General features: G+C 46.7%; 1 protein-coding gene across 1 annotated transcript in view; it reads left to right on the top strand.

Moving 5' to 3' along the window:
* Positions 1–16,909, top strand: part of LOC137439974 (nucleoside hydrolase) — a 56,565-nt gene that overhangs the window by 29,233 nt on the left and 10,423 nt on the right. Inside the window, exon 3 of the mRNA XM_078768553.1 lies at positions 10,522–10,713. Coding sequence (XP_078624679.1) covers positions 10,522–10,713 — 192 coding nt within the window. The remainder of the gene's footprint in view (positions 1–10,521; positions 10,714–16,909) is intronic.

Below are 16,909 nucleotides of genomic sequence, written 5' to 3'. Positions count from 1 at the left end.
CGGGACGCGCTGGCGACGAGGATATCGTCCAGGTAGACGTATACAAAATCCAAGTCGCGCAGGACGCTGTCCATCAGCCGCTGGAACGCCTGAGCCGCATTCTTCAGACCGAAGGGCATCCGCAGGAATTCGAAGAGTCCGAACGGCCTGATGACCGCCGTCTTCGGGACGTCCTCCGGCCTGACGGGGACCTGATGGTAACCGCGTATGAGGTCCACCTTCGAGAAGAAGGACATGCCCGCCAAACGGGTGGAAAAGTCCTGAATATGGGGGACGGGGTAGCGGTCGGGGGTGGTGGCGTCATTGAGACGGCGATAGTCCCCGCACGGTCGCCATCCCACGCCGGGCTTCGGCACGATGTGCAGCGGCGACGCCCAAGCACTCTCCGAGCGCCGAACGATGCCGAGTCGCTCCAGGGTAGCGAACTCCGCTTTTGCTACCGCCAGCTTCGTTGGCTCGAGGCGGCGTGCCCGGGCGTAGACCGGTGGCCTGACGGTGGGGATGTGATGGGCCACCCCGTGCTTGACGGCCCCCGCCGAGAAGGTGGGCCGGGGCTGGTGGGCTGGGGGCTGGGGGCCGCGGTCGGACGAGATGTCTGAGGGGGCACCGAACCGGGCGACCCAGGTGGCGATGAAAGCCGAAACCGAACCGTTCAGCAAGCCGCTCGGTGAGCCGCCCAGTGGGCTGCTCGACGAGCTGGGCAGCGCACAAGCGAGCGAGCTGAACGTCTCGGCCTGGACAAGACGTCTGTGCTTTACGTCGACCAGGAGCCCATTTGCGCACAGGAAGTCCGCGCCAAGCAATGCCATGGGCACGTCGGCGGTGACGAACGACCATCGGAAAACCTGCCCTCCGAACCGCAGAGAGAGGCAGCGTTTTCCGTACGTACGGATGGGCGTCCCGTTTGCGGCAAGCAGCGCGGGGCCCCCACCCGCGGCGTGCTTGTCCGACGTACCGGCAGGAACGACACTCACCTGCGCTCCTGTGTCGCACAGGTAACGGCGCCCGGATAAGGTGTCCGTGATGAACAGCAGGCTGTTCGAACGGCCGGCGCTCATTGCCACTATCGAGCGCCGGCCCGGGCGTTTCCCGACCTGTCGAAGGAGCATGGCGGATGACACTGTCGAGCCTCGTGGCCGAACCTGGCGTGGAACCGGCACCAGGTGGTGGAGCTGGAGGAGCGCGGCTGGCTCTGCCAGGCCGGTGGAGCCGGCGGTTTTCCCCGCGGTGGCGGTTTTCGCCGCGGCAGTGGGCGGGGCGTGGCGGAGACCACGAGGTGCGTATCAGCATGCTGTGTATGCTGTGGAAGCTGATGCTGTGGATCAGCATCGGCCTCGGGATCCACGAGGTGGGCCGCACCGACTCTCGCCCGCGTGTCCGAAGCCGCGAAGTACCTGTCCGCCTCGGCGGCCAATGCTCGGGGTTCCATTAGCATGGTCCCGGCCAACGCGAGGCGTACCTGTGCTGGAAGTTGGCGATGGAAAAGCGCCCGGAATAGAGAACCAGGGGCTTCGTCGCCCAACAGTGACAGCATATGGTCCATTCGGACCGACGGGCGCGTGTCGCCGAGCTCGGGGAGATCCAGGAGGCGGTCGGCCCGTGCGTCCTCCGTGAGGCCGAACGTGGCAGGAGCAGCCGCTTGAGTGCCTCGTACTTGTGGCCGTCCGGTGGGTGGCGAAGGACGGATACAACTCGAGGGGCCGGGCCCGAGGGAGGCGACAACGTGGCAGTAGCGCATGTCGTCGTTGGTGAGGCGCCGAAGCTGAAACTGGGCTTCGGCTTGGATGAACCAAACTTCGGCCTGGGCCTCCCAAATTTCGGGAAGTTTAACCGACATCGCGTTGTTGGGCATGGCAATGGCGTCGTGTTTTGAAGGATCGCTACGGCAGATCCAACGTCGAGGGTCACCAGTAAAGCACGGCGTTACGCGCGCTGCTTGTAAACAAGGAGGAAGCGGACAACGCGGTAATTTGTAAGAGTCTTTATTCAAGAGCTCACTGTAACACTGGCGCGCTCCTGAGTCCGGGCTGCGCGCCCGGTGTATATCCTGAGGCCACGCCTACCCCTCGGCATGGCCGCCGCCCACTTGGTGCGCGGAATGATGTCACCACGCCAGTGAGCTTCCGTGTCCGCCACAGTGTACCCTGTCACGGCGCTACCTGTTCGCCTGCACAGGTTAGAGACGTGGGTGACCACTGCTGCTGAAGATCTGCGGACGTATTGGACATGAGAGTTGAGACATCCGGAGAATGTCCATCGGTACTAAGGTATCACAAACTTGCACCTTGTGGCCACCAAGCCAACCAGGCCTGAGGCTCGTCCCACTCCACCAACGACGGCCCCCATTTGTAGGTACACCATCGCCTGCTGGCACACCAACCACAAAACCAGGTGTATCGCTTCAATCCAAGCTGACTAGCGCCACTAGAAAGATGCTGCTCCACAACAAGATGGTCTGATACAATCAGACAGGATGGGACTACAGGTAAGGTTAACGGTTAGCCCTATTCTTGGCCATCAACTCCTCAGGGACCACAAAGCATTGAGTAATAGTATCATGGAATGTCCATGGATTGTCGCTGGATGGATCATTCCAATGGGAATGACTTTGTGATGTTGGCTGAGTTTTTTTACTTTAGTCACCTAAGGTGGATGGAGGTTATGTTTTCACCCTTGTCTGTTTGTTATTTGCGAAAATCGAAGATTTCTCATGTGTATTGTTTGGTCTTGTACGTCATTCTGTCTGTCTGTGTCTGTATGTCAACTACAGGTCACAATTTTCAACCGATCTTCATGAAACTTCACCAAATGGTAGAGTTGGTCATAAGCAAGAAGCCCGTTGTTTTTGGGGTCAATAGGTCAACATAGACCAAAGGTCAATAGGTCAGCAAAGGTTAATAGGTCAACATATGCCATAGGTCAATATGTAAACATAGACCATAGGTCAACTTCGGGAAAAGGTCACCAGGTCAGCATAGGGCAAAGGTTAATAGGTCAACATATGCCAAAGGTCAATAGGTCAACATAGACCAAAGGTCAAGATAGACCAAAGGTCACCAACTTTATCAAATTTCTAAAATCCTCAATTTTCAACCGATTGAGTTGAAATTTGAACAGGATTTGCATGTCTGGTCACTGAATTTAACCACCAATTATTTTTAAGGTCAAATAGTCTAAATAGTCCCCATGGTCGGTATGTATGACGTCATCAGCCTGAAAATAAAGTAAAACATTAGCTAGCTACCAACTTATCTAGCTAGCTACCAACACTAGCTAGTCAAGAATACAGTCAGATTTGATTTCTGTAGGCCTATGATAATAATAATAACTGTTGAAAAATTACTTGTAGGCTTGTACATGACTATAAGGTATATCTTAATAATAGTTTCAAATACTTACTAAGAAAATCCTTGAGATTGTTCCAAAAGAGAGAGCAGTGGGAGAGGGAGACTGCCATCTGCAGGTACCAACCAACGGCAACCAACGGCAACCAACTGTCAACCAACTGCCAACCAACTGCCAACAGCATAATATAACTGCTACATATAACTGTTAAAAATAAACCCCATGGGACATTATTTCAGCTTGGTACCCAATATAATCTTCAAATAGACACTTAAATGATTAAGAAAAAACTGGTGGTGAACAAAAATTCACCCTATGCGCTTGAAAAAATGAAAAGATAGTTGGTTATACACACATTTTTGGCATTTTTTTGCTGTTTTTGTCCAGAAATAGAGTCAAAATGTTGTCAAATGTCTAAAATAACCATCCCATTGAATTCCTGGGGTCAGAGTTGTATGGAAAAGTGTATTAATTTGTCTCTGTATGTTGTTTACTTCAAAAGTTATGCCTCTTTCTACATCAATTTTTTTTTTTCGGTTTCGGGTTAGTTGCAATAAAGGGTTAAAAATTAAGCCTTTTGGACATTATTTCAGCTTGATACCTGGCAGATTCTGAAAGTAGACACTTTGAGGATTAAGAAAAATCAGGTGGCATAAAAAAAACCGGGGGGGGGGGCGCGTGGACCCCTATGTCCATCTAGACTAAAATTTGTTTTAGGGATTTCACAAGTAACGTGCTATGCACGACATATTTATTGTTTGTCTGTCTGTCTGTCTGTGAACAAGATGTCTCAAAAAGTTGTGGACGGATTCGGACGAAACTTGATACAGAGGTGGTATATGTGACAAGGACGAATTAATTGGTTTTTGGTGAAGATTCAGATCCGGATATAAGAATCGTTAAAGTGATTCTTCACCATTGGGAGATTGGGCCAAAAACGATACATAGCAGGATATCCCAAAAAGTTGTGGACGGATTCGGACGAAACTTGTTGGACATGTTGGATGTGTGACAAGGGCGATTCGATTGGATTTTGTTGATACGTTACATCTACGTTACACCTTCTCACATACGTTACATCTTTGCCAAATTTCGTCCGAATCCATCCATAACTTTTTGAGGTATCCTGCCCGATCGTTTGTCGCCCGATCTCCCAATGGTGAAGAATTACTTTAAAATTCTAGAATCCGAATCCGGATCTTCACCAAAATATAATCATTTCGTCCTGCTCACATATGCTACATCTTTGCAAAATTTCGTCCGAATCCGTCCGCAACTTTTTGAGATATCCGGCTATGTATCGTTTTTGGCAAGATCTCCCAATGTAGTGGGGCAACTTAGCATAACAATTGTGCATTTTGTGAGGAAAGCACCAAACTTGGCACACTAGTAGACTATCATATTATGAAAAGATCTGGATATTGGGCCATCTCAGATTCAGAGATTTGATTTTTGCAAGATTTCGATTCGATTGGGATCGAAGAGAACACTTTCTTCGTCTTCTGTACAGTGAAGTTGCCAGCCCTGAATTCTCTGGCTACATCTGGGTGCTTCATTGGGAGTGCAACCATGTCCCTCAGGTGAACAGGGACCCACCTGGCATAGTGTGTGTGGTCTAAGGCATGGAACCATGGGGCCAGTTCCGTCAGGGCATCGAGGTACATCGTGAATGAAGCCTGCCGCAGAGAACGCACGTGGACCAGTACCAACATCTCTAGTTCCAGCACAGTTGCCCAGTACTGAAAGTTGGGAATGTCTTCTCCTCTCTGGTGACACCAGTCTTCGAACTCAGGCAGGTCTTCTGCATCATCAGCATATGTCATCCAGTGGCGTTCATACGCACGGTGTTGCAGGATGTGCAGTGCCGCTGCAGTGATTTGATGAGCTCTTCTTGTGCGGGTGACGTGGGCAGCTCGCAGGAAGGAGTCGGCCGTCCCTGGCGTTGCAATCTCAGCTTGCAAATCTGCAAAATCTGCAAATCTTGCAAAAATCAAATCTCTGAATCTGAGATGGCCCAATATCCAGATCTTTTCATAATATGATAGTCTACTAGTGTGCCAAATTTGGTGCTTTCCTCACAAAATGCACAATTGTTATGCTATATTTAGCTTAGCTGCCGGACTAATAGGCCATGGGGCATAGGGCTAAAATGTGCTCAATTTGACAATTTCGTGCAACAACGCAGGGGATTACTTAAAATTGCTATAGATGCGTTGGGGATGTGCTCCTGAACAAGAAACACCATGTCCCCAGACACCAGGGGTGCTCATTAATTTTTAACGCGCACTTGATGAAAATGCAAGTAAATATATATTCATCAACTATACGTTACTGCATTTTCTTTTATTTCTGGATAGTTTGAGGAGTAAAATGAAAAAAATTGATTGTGATATTGTTTCTAGACCTCCTTTTCACTAAAATACACCAATAAACATGATATTTTTGTATCTAGATAGTCATAGCGATAAGTTGAAAATGAATCCAATCTGAAAATATGGTCCGCCGCAGCTGAAACACATGTTGTGCCGCAAATAAATCATTTTTATTTTACTTTTTTTAAATTAACTTCTCACTTCTACCTTCTATGATCAGTTCATCTTCTTTGATTTGAAGAATGGCAATGAGTGGCAGTTGAGTGAGTCGTCTCACTTGAGTGTAGTCTCACAGTTGAATGAGTGTATCGTCTACCAAGTCCTCGGCCAAATCTTCTGCTGATAGACACTCACTAAACACAATGTCACTCATGTTTCTACTTTTGGCTTTGATGAAGACTAACTGTGGAAAGCTTTTCTGTAGTCGCGTCTTCAGATGCCATGTTCGATATGGTGCATCGATGCCGCTGACATCTTTAATGGCGCGGATAAATATCTTATTGAGTTTACTCAATGTAAGAATTTCTTTGCCTATAATTAGACGCTTTCTGATGGTGTTTTGGCTGAATTTGTCAAAAGCATCAATATAGCCATTTTGAACTGGGGTCAATGGCTTGCCAGGTTTACTCAAAAATCTTGTGTAGTTCTTGTAGCAGCCATGATGGTACTGAAGCTCCCTGGCAACCAAGTCCTCCCCTTCTATTTGATGCAGCATTTGTACATCCTCTTTTGCTTTTGCAGCCTTTAGAAGTTGACCTCCACTGATGAGTTCACATTTTACTAGCCTTACCATTGACCTCTTTCCTGAGATGTGACTGCGCTTGTATTGGTTGCTATGGCAGAAAATGCACTCTTCAGGAAACATATGTCGCCTGCTCCAATCTCTTTGGCTGCTGTTTGCATCTGAGGAATGCAACATTCTCTTTCTGCTGGGCTCTCCACTGCTTTCACTAACTACAACTGGACCATCGTCAAGTTCGTTCATGTCTGTCCCGGCATCTGCATTAAACAGAAGGAAGAAACAAATTTTGAGTGATTAGAATTTAACTTTTTTTCAACAAATATGAAACATGTATTTATTTTCTTCCTACCTACCAACCATTGAATTATTGTCTAAACATAAATATACACAATTGTTTTCATTTTTTTTCTTCCAGTTACTTGTATACCCAATTTTTTCTGACAATATATTTTTTTAAAAATATAATACAACAATTATATTTTTGTTTGGCCTTTAGGATATCATGGGATGGAACGTGCAATTTGATGCAACAATAAAAACTTGTGCCATCTCACGTTGGTATTTGCCCCAAATAAAGCCGGCAGCATCATCCATGCATTGACAAAATAGCGGTCACACTCAAAGTAACTGTGCAAGTAAGCATTTGCACCTTAAAAGTATACATGCACACTGTGCACAAAAAATTGTCGATAGCTCCGCCGTCTTCCAGGATTTTTTGAGAAACTGTTTAGAACAAAGTCCACATGTTATTTTTTTTAATTGTCGATAGCTCCGACGTCTTCAAGGATTTCTCGGGAACTGTTAAAAACAAAGTGGGGTTTTTTTTCCGCCACCAAGACGGCAAAGTGTTTTTTCATATCTAATGTATTTCATTGATATTCAGTTGTTGTTTTTCTACTCAGATCAGTGAGTAAATTTTCTTTTTTGCCTCAATAGTAGGTGACGTTTTTTTTCTTCAAAAAACTTCCATGTCCCCCCCCCCCCCCCCCCCAAGAATCTATTGGTGCATCCCTTGTTATACATTTGTACACGCTTTGCTAGTAAAAATATTAATGACCATGACCACCGCGCAAAAAAACAACAAAACAAAAATACAAAATAAAAATAAACTCAACATGTGTTTATTGTTTATAATTATAGAGTTTAAAATTTTGCAAACATCTGTCTTTTTTAGTAACAAATATCAAATCATGGTTTTTTAAACAACTTCTCCGACAAGGTAAACATACTTTTTATTACCATCATTTACAGGACAGTAAGAAGTACCTACCGTACAATTTAGTAAAAATGTGTAGTCTACATGTACAAAATTATTTCTTAATTCTTTGTGGATCCTAAAAACTGTAATGAGGTGTGACATGAGCCTGATGACATAAACCACAATATCCCCACATATCATGATACTATTACTAAAGTAAAAGAGCATGCTTGCAATAGTACGATTTGTATTATAAATTGTAGTCTTGAAATAGATAAACAAAATCATAAAATGTACATTTCATCATGCATGACTTGCTGAGTCTGCTGTACATTTGTCAATTGAATTTGAAGATACTACTCTTCTAAGGCCAACTCCAAATCTTCCGGAACTTGTTACTAACTTGCTTGAATCAAGCATGATGATTTATTTGATCATGATATATGGCAATGTAATGTGAATTCTATCATCACGATCAGATTCTATCATCATGATCATGTCTATGTTTGCAGAACAATTGAAACTTTTGGCTAAACTTAAAGCTTACTAAAAAAATTACTACATAATCATATTAACTTACCATGAGATGTAGATGTTTCGGTCTTTTTCTCCTTCAGCCTGTTCACTTTACTGATGTCACAAAAGCGACGTGAACAATCATAATGGTAGCCAATGTTGGGATTTTCTGGTTTGGCTTCAATGCAGGATTGTGTATCGGCAAAATCAAGCCCCAGCTTTACCGCACAGTCGGCCAGTAAATCGCGTTCTTTACAGTCATAGAGCAACCATTTACTCGCAAATTCAACAAAGCGGGCCCAGTTTTTATCATTGAATTGAATGAAATTGCTTTTAGTTTTATGGACAACATGCATCACGCAAAATTTGGACGAAAATTGAACAGGTTTTCCTGTCACTGCCGAAGCAATGGGCGTCGCCATCTTGGTTTGTCAGCTACCGAACGGAGCTTAGTATGAGCTGCGTGATTGGCCAATTACGGCACCTGACGTATCTGGAGCGCTCATTCGCTGAATTTATCACGTGAACAACCTTGTCCGCGAATTTTAAACCTGATTTTTTAATCGAAATTCTTTCTTTATTTGTATTTTAATGTGCAGGTATATTTATTGGGGACATTATTATATCGAATGGAACGAATATTTTGCTGATTTTCATGAATAAATCAAGTAATCCCCATTCCTGTTGCACGAAAAAGTGGATTTTAATGGTATGCCCCATGGCCTATAAATAGGTGAAGAATGAATGAATGAATGAATGAATGATCGTTTTGAGGCCATTTTCCCCGCTACAGCGGGGATTAGCCTTGCGGGCCCCATGACAATCATGGTTCCCTGTTTGAGGCAATGTTTTTATGGCCGGATGCCCTTCCTGACGCCAACCCTTAGTCGCCTCTTACGATGCGCAGGGATACGGTGTACCTATTCCAAACCGGGGTACACACCGGGACCAATGGTGAAGAATCACTTAAAAATTCTTATAGCCGAATCCGGATCCGGATCTTCACCAAATCTAATCATTTCGTCCTCTCACATACGCTACATCTTTGCCAAATTTCGTCCGAATCTGTCCACAACATTTTGAGATATTTTGTTCACAAACAAACGGACAGACAACCAGACAGGGGGTGAAAACATAACCTCCATCTACCTTTGGTGGCGGAGGTAATAAACTGTTGAGCCTGGCGCAGGTATGTGCTCTACCGAGTGCCGTTCTAGTTCTCTTTATATTTTTTGAAACTCAGCGAAGACCAAATGGACATGCAAGTATTGATAGTCTGACAGCAGTGGACACAGGTGGACACAAGCATGGGAATGACTGAACAGGAAAAGAGGACATAAGGGAGAGGAGGAGACGCCTCATCCTGCAAGTGAGGAGGGTTGGGAGCATCGCGGGGTCAATGGGGGTAAAGAAAAACAATGATGGGTAAGGATGGGGGATGCGCTAACATGGTGGAGCAACGGCTGTTTGGACCCCTCGAGGAAAGGGTGGCATTGAACAGCCTTTAGAATACAGTTACACAAGAGGGACGATGGAGTTGAGGTGGGTAGTCCAGCTGGATCTGTAAATGTAACGAGGAGGTGGTTGCTGGAGCAACGGGTACATCCTGGACTTCCTGGGGAGGTTCGTAGAGGTCAAAGAGTAGAGGGGACTGACGGAGGGAACTGCACCGGAGTAGCACAGGTAAAAAAAAAGAGGGACCACCTGATGTCCGTGAAACGTGAAACAAACACACCTTGTGCTTCAGCCTCATTGTGGGAGATGACTTTTACATATTTCAACAAACAAATGTGTCCATGTGCATACGTGACCATGCATGTGCTTCTGTGTGTGTCATGAGTGTCATGTATGTGTATGCATGTGTCATGTATGTGTGTCGTGTGTGTGTCATGTGTGTGTGTGGCATGAGTGTGTGTGGCATGTGTGTGTGTGTGTATGTGTGTCGTGTGTCGTGTGTGTGTGTGTGTGTGCAATGTGTGTGAGCTGTATGTGTGTGTGTGTTATGTGTGTGAGCTGTATGTGTGTGTGTCATGCGTGTGAGCTGCATGTGTGTGTGTCATGCGCGTGAGCTGTATGTGTGTGTGTGTCATGTGTGTGTCATGCGTGTGAGCTGTGTGTGTGTGTCATGAGTGTGAGCTGTATGTGTGTCATGCATGTGAGCTGTATGTGTGTCATGTGTGTGAGCTGTATGTGTGTGTGTGTCATGTATGTGTCATGCATGTGAGCTGTATGTGTGTCATGTGTAAGTGTGTGTGTGTGTTTCATGTGTGTCATGGGTGTGAGGGAGAGGCGGAGGAGAGTATACATGTGTATGCGCAATAGTGTATTCGTTCTTTCTGTGTTCTCAGATCCCAGTTTATCGTGGTGCTGAAGCCTCACTGTTGGGGAACGTCATCTCGGCGACACATTATTTTGGCCTGGACGGACTTGGCGATGTCGCTGTCGTGCCCGGTCAGGAACCGCCGGCATCACCAAATCAGCTGCAACAAGAGCCGGCAACACTGGCTCTGATTAGGTTGGCGAACCAGTGGCCTGGAAAGGTGACATGATGTGTTGATGTTGTGTTGATGTCGTTTGTGAGTTGGGTTAGTAATTCATTTTGGTAATAATTATTACCCTGCGCTCGCGAAGCGAAATAGTCCAGTTGCCAGGACATGAAACCCGGAAATTGTCAGTACTATAAGGTTTTTTGGTGGATTAGTAATGGTTAAGCAGTATATATGACAGAACCACCTCTTGCCGCTGCAGCAACTTTGGGGAATTTCCGTTATTTGCATAAATCCAAGATGGCCACCGCCGACCTTGGTTCAAATAGAAAATCAGCGAACAAGTGCGCAATGAAAGTTGGCTTGATGAGGCAGTCCACCCACAGCTGCCCAGTTGGTGTCTGCCGGGCCTCCTCGAGATAGGTAGTGAGATCCTCAAACGTACGACTACTCCCGTCTCCTCTGAGATAATCACTCAAGACGACCGCGCACACCATCCTCAATGCACGCATGGCACGTGGCCAGCTCTTGCCACTCAAGATGCCAATGAGGCCCCTGTATGCAGCTCGGAGTACTTCCTCTAGACCAGACCCTTTCAGTAACTTCCCAATACACCCAAGAAACGACATCAAAGTATGCATACCCCCAGGATGCGCAATGACTGCTTTGCACCTCTCCTGATCTGACCACTTCACCTGCAATGCAACCATGTACAGCTGCATATCCAGCGAGATGTGCACTGTGGACATATCCAGATTCTGCAAGTATGTCTCCATGGTTGTCAGGATTGTATCAGGATGTGATGGAGGGGCGTCTATCAGTGGACCAAACACGAATGGAGTGGAAGGCTTGGGAGAAACACTGTCTTGATCCCTGGCTAATCGAGTCATAAATCCTGACCACTCCAGAGGGGTGTCACCACTAGTTGTGTCGAACAGTGAGAGCAGCCACTTCATATCCTGTATCTGAGCCCGAGCGAGACTTTCTGTCAATTTGCATACATCTTGAAATGGTTTCCCAATGTTATTTGATAAGCTGGGTGGCTTGGTCTTTTTTGGCCCAGTATGGTGCTGCAGACTAACCGAAGATAGGTTCTTCAGCTTAAATTTTGCAGCTGCGAACTTCTTGAGTCTAGGAACGATGAGTGGAGGAGAATCCCCTGCGCGGGCAGACCCTGTCAGTATATCCCCAGCCGGATGGCACATGAACTCTATAGCCATGCAGTGGGTCTCATGTCGACCATTCGGGGTGCACACAAGCAGGTCAAAGTAATCGCACCAGCCAAAGAGCGGACCCACCCTTCTACTCAGACCAACCACTTGCTGCAGCACGTCTTTCTCGTGATCAACCATAATGTAATGGCTGCTGATTTTCGAAACCGTAATGCCTCATCATAACTTGTAGCTAAACCATGCTCATGCATCAACCTGACAAGTTCTGCAGTACCAAACTTATGATGTAACTTCAGCACCAGACCAAGTGTTGTCTGGTTAGGTGATAAGGAAATATGCTGTTGTATACATTGTGATATTGTCAAAGCAACCTTATCTTTTTCCCTTTAGACACTAACTGGGCAATCAGGGTCAGCAGCGTTTCACTCGTACTTTCACAGGTTTTCGTATAAGTGAACTGGTCTAAATCATAGTCAATGGGCTTTGCTATTGCCTTCACCTCTGATCTCACCTTGCACACAATCTTATCAACATCTTCTTCATCCTCAGCTGCATTCTTCTGGGATGTAAGTTTCATAGACCTTGATACAAAATTGCGGAACCCTACTATATTTGCACAACCTTCTAAACGTAAGATCACAATCTGGTCACCAAAATAATGTGATAAGTTTGACATCATTTGTTTGATACAAAGTTGCCCTTCATATTCATGATATATTTGATACAACTCTGATACCGTCCAAGTTTGCTCCCAGTTACAAATCATCTCATCAATAAGACGAGACAAAGCTGGATCAGATATCAGAGGAACACAATCAACGGGCTTGACAAGAGGTTTTCTGTACGCATTATAGCAACGCCAATTATACTGTGCGTCTGCGGCTGGTAGGTCTGTGACACCAGCCATGCGGAGTGCTACATCATGTGCCCACGCATCTCTGCGACCCTCACCGATATCAAGGAGCTGCTGCTTAAATGTTAGTCGGCCGGGCCGGAGGAGGAGTCCACAGAGAGTTGTTGTTGAGTTCAGTTGAGATCTCGCGAGATCTTGGAGACGGCGGCAGGGATTTTCGAAGCTCCACACGGTCTCCACGTTTTCAAAGTTAAGTCTGTTCACAATTGTATTTTGTCGAAACTGTATTTATCTTTCGGTGTGTGAAGTTATAGTGTGCACCTTGGAAGTTTCTCGGTGTTTATCTTTCATAAATTAATCGTCTGTTTGCCACGTCGCGAGCGATTTGAAATCGAAGTTAAGTAATTGTTCCCATTTGTATTTTCGTTATAACTTTTTATTTTATGGTGTGTGTACGTATATTGTGTCCCGAGGAAGATTTTCGGTGCAAATCTTGCATAACTGTAACACGACTGAAAATCGTGTTAATTCGTGTCGTGTCTTGAGGCCTTGTACAGTGTACAACCTTGAGGCTTTGTTTTTCTCTCAGCGGTCCGTCGTTTGTGCTCCAATAACTTTCGTTCTCTGTTTTCCCAGTCTTTTCACCCCATAGCCTACTTCCTTGTGTAAATCTCAACTCAAAAAAACAAACAAAAAAACATTTCCTTCTCTGTTCTTATTCTTTGTCCTCATTCGTTTATTCATTCTTATTCGTTCGTTCGTTCTTCGACCACGTGTTTCTCCCCCATTTCCCCAGATAGTTTTCACTGTTATTAACCTTCAATGTTTACACTTTCCCCTCAAGTTCTGTATTCCGTCATATATTATAACACCTTTTTCTTCTTCTTCTTTAAAAGGCTGCTTTCGACTTGCTAACCAAATCCATTCATCCCCAAAAAAATTCCATCTCCTATAGTGCCTTTTTTCTACATTCCCTAAACTCTCCTGCACTCCATCCTCCCTCCAGTGTCCTTCAACGTATTTTTGACTCGAAGGTCACAAGAAACTCATTTTGCAATAAATGTTCGTTTCCCATTAATCGTACACTTTCAAAAATCCAATCTCACCCCTCCCCTCCAAATCTTCCCCATCACCCCTCCCCTCCAAATCTTCCCCATCACCCCTCCCCTCCAAATCTTCCCCATAACCCCTCCCCTCCAAATCTTCCCCATAACGCCTCCCCTCCAAATCTTCCCCATCACCCCTCCCCTCCAAATCTTCCCCATCACCCCTCCCCTCCAAATCTTCCCCATAACCCCTCCCCTCCAAATCTTCCCCATCACCCCTCCCCTCCAAATCTTCCCCATCACCCATCCCTTTCAAATCTTCCCCCTTTCCCCTCCCCTCTTAATCCTCCCCATCACCCATCCCTTTCAAATCTCCCCCCTTGCCCCCTCCCTCCTAAACTACCCCCTCGCCCCTCCCCTCCTAGACTCCTCCCTCACCCCTCCCATCCAAATCTCCCCCATATCCCATCCCTTTCAAATCCCTCCCCTTGTCCCTTCCCTCCCAAACTCCCCCCTCGCCCCTCCCCTTCAAATCTCCCCACCCTCATTTCTTCTCAATTTCCCCCCTCTCACTTCCCCTCCTCAAAGCGTCCTCCCCGCTTCTTCCCCCTTCCAACTCTCACCTCCATCTCCCCCAACCTTCTGCCTCGCTCTTCCCCCGCCTCAAATAACACCTCATTGTGCCTCACCCAATCACCATCAAACCTTTTGTCCGCCCCATCCTTCCCTTTCTCCGAGCAATTCTGAAATCTCTGACACACCTTCAACAGCTCTCCTTACCTCTTCCACCTCTTCCACATCTTACCCTACCCCTCCTCCCCCCTGTTCTGTATCCGATGCTCCCCCTTCCTCTTCATTAACGGTATGGACCTCAAACATCCGGGGCCTTCGTTCAAACTTAACTGATCTCTCCATACAGGTTGCTTCTGTCAAACCAGACGTGATCTGCTTAACAGAAACTTTCCTCCTTCATCATGTCTCTGATTCCTTAGTATCTCTCCCGGGTTACTCCCTCCTCCGGTATGATAGACCTGAGCCTCGTCCTGGAGGTGGGGTTGCTATCTTTATCAAAAACTCTCTTCCTCACTCGCCCTGCTCTGCACTCTCTCCACCTCACCCCCAGGAATACCTCTGGCTACGGCTTCCCCTTCGCTCCCACCTCTTGTTCATATGTGTGTTGTACCGTCCACCAAACAGTGATGACTCCATCTACATCTCGCTGTCTGATAATATGGACCAACTTCTATCTACTCATCCCAACTCTCTCTTCCTCATATGTGGTGATTTCAATTGTCACCATGCCAGTTGGCTGGGTGTGGGTACCTCTCTCACCAGCCATGGCTCCTCAGCAAAGGACTTCTGCGACTCACTGGGTCTGACACAATCTGTCAATTTCCCGACCCGGATCTCAGTCAACGGAGCATCTTCTCTTCTGGACTTGGTTATGACTATCTTCCCTGAAAATGTCTGCTGCTCTTCTTCTGCTCCAATCGGATCATCTGATCATGTCCTTGTTAAAGTGGACATCTCTCTGACCATTCTCAGGGAGCCTGCTCAGCGTCGACGAGTCTGGCATTTCACTCAGGCCAACTGGCATGGTCTTCAAGCAGCCATCAATCATCTGGACTGGTCTCCCATCTCTACCACCTCTGACATCAACTCATCCTGGGAATTCTTCCAAAGTAAATTGCTCTCTCTCATGCACAGATTTATCCCATCTCGTCTTCAGTTGTCATACCCTTCCTCCCGTCCATGGTACACAGAATCTTGTGGTGAGGCTGTGGCCCAGAAACAACTTGCCTTCGTCTCCTGGAAAGCAAATCCAACGGAAGGAAATCTCATTTCCTTTCACAAAGCCCGAAACAAGTGTGTGTCCACCCTCAGGAGAGCCAGGAAACAATATCTCTCTGTTCTCAAGACCGAACTCTCTTATCTGTCTCCCTCTTCCAAATCCTGGTGGCGTCTGGTCAAATCTGTTTCTGGCGTTTGTTCCCCCTCCATCCCCTCCCTTACCTCAAACGGCTACACAGCTGACTCCGCACGTGAAAAAGCTGAATGCCTCAACTCTGTGTTTGCCTCTAAATCTTGTGTCCCAAAGCCATCCCTCTCTGTACCCACCATACCCAGTCGTACCCAGCTGCTCCTGGACTCCGTGTCCTTTCCTCCTGACAAGGTGGAAAAGTTTCTGTCAACCCTCGACTCTGATTCTGCAACTGGACCTGACGGCATCAGCCCACGGGTCCTAAAATCCTGTTCTTCCGCTCTTTCACTCCCTCTCTCTGTTCTCTTCACCCTCTCTTTTGCTCAAGGTCAACTGCCATCTGCTTGGAAATCAGCCAACATCACCGCTTTGCACAAAAAAGCTGCAAAAACAGATCCTAGCAACTACAGACCAATCAGCCTTCTCCCAATTATCAGCAAAGTCATGGAATCCATCATTGCTTCGGATATGAAATCTTTCCTCTTCTCCAATGGCTTGATCTCTGATCATCAATTTGGTTTCAGACCAGGTCACTCTACTCTGGACATGCTGCTTCTGCTGTCTCAACAATGGATGGAGGTCCTCAATGCCAAACAGGAAATTAGAGCTGTCTCCCTCGACATATCACGTGCCTTCGATACGGGCTGGCACCCCGCTCTGCTCACCAAACTCTCCTCCTTTGGTATCCATGGAAATCTCCACGCATGGCTGGCGGACTTCCTCTCTAGTCGTCGTCAACGTGTGGCCCTGAATGGGTTTCTCTCATCTCCTCTTCCTGTTCAGGCTGGAGTTCCCCAAGGCAGTGTTCTGGGCCCTGTGCTTTTTCTGGTCTTCATCAATGATCTCTCTGACTGTCTTGAAAATCCTCTCTATCTCTTTGCTGATGACTCCACTCTCTGCCGCTCCATTCCTCATCCCTCAGATCGGCAGTCTGCAGCCTCCTCACGCTCTGCAGACCTGGACAAAATCACAGACTGGGCAAACAAGTGGAACATGTCTTTCAATCCTGACAAATCTCACACTCTTACGATGTCTCTCCGAAAAGACAGACTGGACAACCCTCCCATCTACTTTCTGAATAATCCTCTCCAAGAAGTTCTGTCACTCAAGCTTTTGGGTCTCACCATCTGCCATGATCTTTCTTGGGAAAACCACATTTCCAAGCTGGCCTCCAAAGCCAGTCATCCTCCGTCTGGGC

This window comes from Myxine glutinosa, chromosome 14 (genome assembly GCF_964187855.1).
Source record: "Myxine glutinosa chromosome 14, kmMyxGlut1.1, whole genome shotgun sequence".
In the NCBI taxonomy this organism is placed as follows: domain Eukaryota; kingdom Metazoa; phylum Chordata; class Myxini; order Myxiniformes; family Myxinidae; genus Myxine; species Myxine glutinosa.
This window is presented reverse-complemented; position numbering and strand designations above follow the sequence as displayed.